The 2,406-nt window shown below is 58.4% G+C and overlaps 1 protein-coding gene across 1 annotated transcript in view; it reads left to right on the forward strand.

The window, feature by feature from the left end:
* LOC106897388 (IgGFc-binding protein-like) overlaps positions 1–2,406 on the forward strand; it is a 7,512-nt gene that overhangs the window by 2,365 nt on the left and 2,741 nt on the right. The window contains exons 2-3 of the mRNA XM_014957985.1: positions 20–1,205; positions 1,906–2,246. Coding sequence (XP_014813471.1) covers positions 20–1,205; positions 1,906–2,246 — 1,527 coding nt within the window. The remainder of the gene's footprint in view (positions 1–19; positions 1,206–1,905; positions 2,247–2,406) is intronic.

A 2,406-nucleotide genomic window follows, 5' to 3' on the forward strand; every position in this document is an offset into this window, starting at 1 on the left:
CCACGCCCCCCCCACCGAGGTGACCGTGACCTTCACCCCCTCGGGCCGGGGGGGTCCCCTCACCCGCACCCTCCTCCTGGGGAGGGGGGACAACGCTGGTGGTGGTGACCACGATGACCACGGTGATGACCACGGTGATGACCTCGGTGGTGACCACGGTGACACCTTCACCCTCCGCCTCCCCCCCACCCTGGAGCTGGTGGGCAGCCGCCTCTCGAAGAAGGTTGTCCTCATCCGGGCCACCCAGGACATCTCGGTGGTGGCCTTCAACTCCAAGTCCTACACCTCGGGGGCCACCACCCTTCTACCCCTGGAGATGTTGGGCCACCACTACTACGTGGTGACCCCCGAGGACAACAAGAAGGAAGGGCTGAAGGAGTTGGCCGTGGCGGCCGGTGACACCGTCACCACCGCCACCATCAAGGCCAAGGGCAAGTTCTACTACAGGGGGAAGACCTACTCCTCCGGGTCCACCATCAAGGTCACCTTGGAGCCCTACGACACCTTCCAACTTCAAAGCAGTTCCGATTTATCCGGTAGCGAGGTCAAGGCGGACAGACCGGTGGCCGTCTTCAGCGGTCACACCTGCGTCAAGGTCCGCGTGGGTTGCGACCACGTGGTGGAACAACTTCTCCCCGTGGCCTCCTGGGGTAGGACCTACCTGGTGCCCCCCAACCCTTGGCAGAGGGTGACGGACGTCGTCTACGTGGTGGCCGCCGAAAAAACCACCGTCACCTACCAGAAGGGGGAGGTGGTGGCCACCAAGTCCATGAAAGCCGGGGAGGTCCGGAAGATCGAGGTTGGCCCCATTTCACCTCTTTACGTCACCTCTTCGGCCCCAATTCAGGTTGTCTTCTTCTTCACCGGGGCCGCCGACTCCTTGAAAAGAGACCCTTTTCTTCTCAACATCCCACCGGTCTCCACCTACTGCACCTCCTACCGGGTGGTGGGCCTGCCAGGTTACTTCAACCACCTCCTCCTGGTGGCCCGTCAAGAGGAGGCCACCTCCACCACCTTCAACCAAAATCCGGAGAAGACCTTTTCCTGGCAAGACATCCCCGGCACGGACTTCTCCTGGGCCAGCGTCAACATGAGAAATCCAGAGGAGATCCAGAGGGTGGACAACCAGAGGTCACCCTTTGGGCTCCTCAACTTAGGGTTCAATTCCTACCTCGGCTACGGCTTCACCGGCCTTTGTGCCACCAGTAAGTAGGGTCAACCCATGACTGGTCTCACCTTTGGTTGCCCATCCATGTCGTCTCCATGGCTTGTCTCCCCTTTCCTTGCCCATCCATGTCGTCTCCATGGCTTGTCTCCCCTTTCCTTGCCCATCCATGTCGTCTCCATGGCTTGTCTCCCCTTTCCTTGCCCATCCATGTCGTCTCCATGGCTTGTCTCCCCTTTCCTTGCCCATCCATGTCGTCTCCATGGCTTGTCTCCCCTTTCCTTGCCCATCCATGTCGTCTCCATGGCTTGTCTCCCCTTTCCTTGCCCATCCATGTCGTCTCCATGGCTTGTCTCCCCTTTCCTTGCCCATCCATGTCGTCTCCATGGCTTGTCTCCCCTTTCCTTGCCCATCCATGTCGTCTCCATGGCTTGTCTCCCCTTTCCTTGCCCATCCATGTCGTCTCCATGGCTTGTCTCCCCTTTCCTTGCCCATCCATGTCGTCTCCATGGCTTGTCTCCCCTTTCCTTGCCCATCCATGTCGTCTCCATGGCTTGTCTCCCCTTTCCTTGCCCATCCATGTCTTCTCCATGGCTGGTCTCACCTTTGGTTGCCCATCCATGTCTCCTCCATCGCTGGTTTCACCTTTCCTTGCCCATCCATGTCTTCTCCATGGCTGGTCTCACCTTTGGTTGCCCATCCGTGGATTGAGGGTGGTTGTTTCTCCCCATTTTCTGCAGCTTCTCCTCCTCCTCCGCTCTCCTGTGAAGATCTCTCTTGCCAGGAGAAGTGCCAGGTGGTGGACGGCCAACCCACCTGCATCCACGAAGCCCCCTTGACCTGCTGGGCCACCGGTGACTCTCACTACCGGACCTTTGATGGGAAAACCTTGCATCTCATGGGCACCTGCACTTACACCTTGACCAAGACCTGCCACCAGGATCCCACCATCCCCTTCTTCAGTGTAGAGGCCAAAAATGAAGCCAGGGGCCACCTGGGAGTCTCCCACGTGGACACTGTGACCGTCCACGTCTATGACGTCACCGTGGAGGCCACCAGGGCCGAGAACGGCATTGTGAGGGTAAGCCAGCCCTCAAAAAAAGGTGAATTTTTCTCTTTTTTGGCCTTTTTTCCCCCCACAAAATGTGGATTTTTACCTTTTTTGGCGTTTTTTCCCCCAGAAATGGGCAAGATGTGGTGGGTCCGGCCCTTCCTGGCTCTTTTTTGTGGTGAGTGACATT

The sequence above is a fragment of the Calidris pugnax genome, unplaced genomic scaffold (genome assembly GCF_001431845.1).
Source record: "Calidris pugnax isolate Ruff unplaced genomic scaffold, ASM143184v1 scaffold397, whole genome shotgun sequence".
NCBI classification, from domain to species: domain Eukaryota; kingdom Metazoa; phylum Chordata; class Aves; order Charadriiformes; family Scolopacidae; genus Calidris; species Calidris pugnax.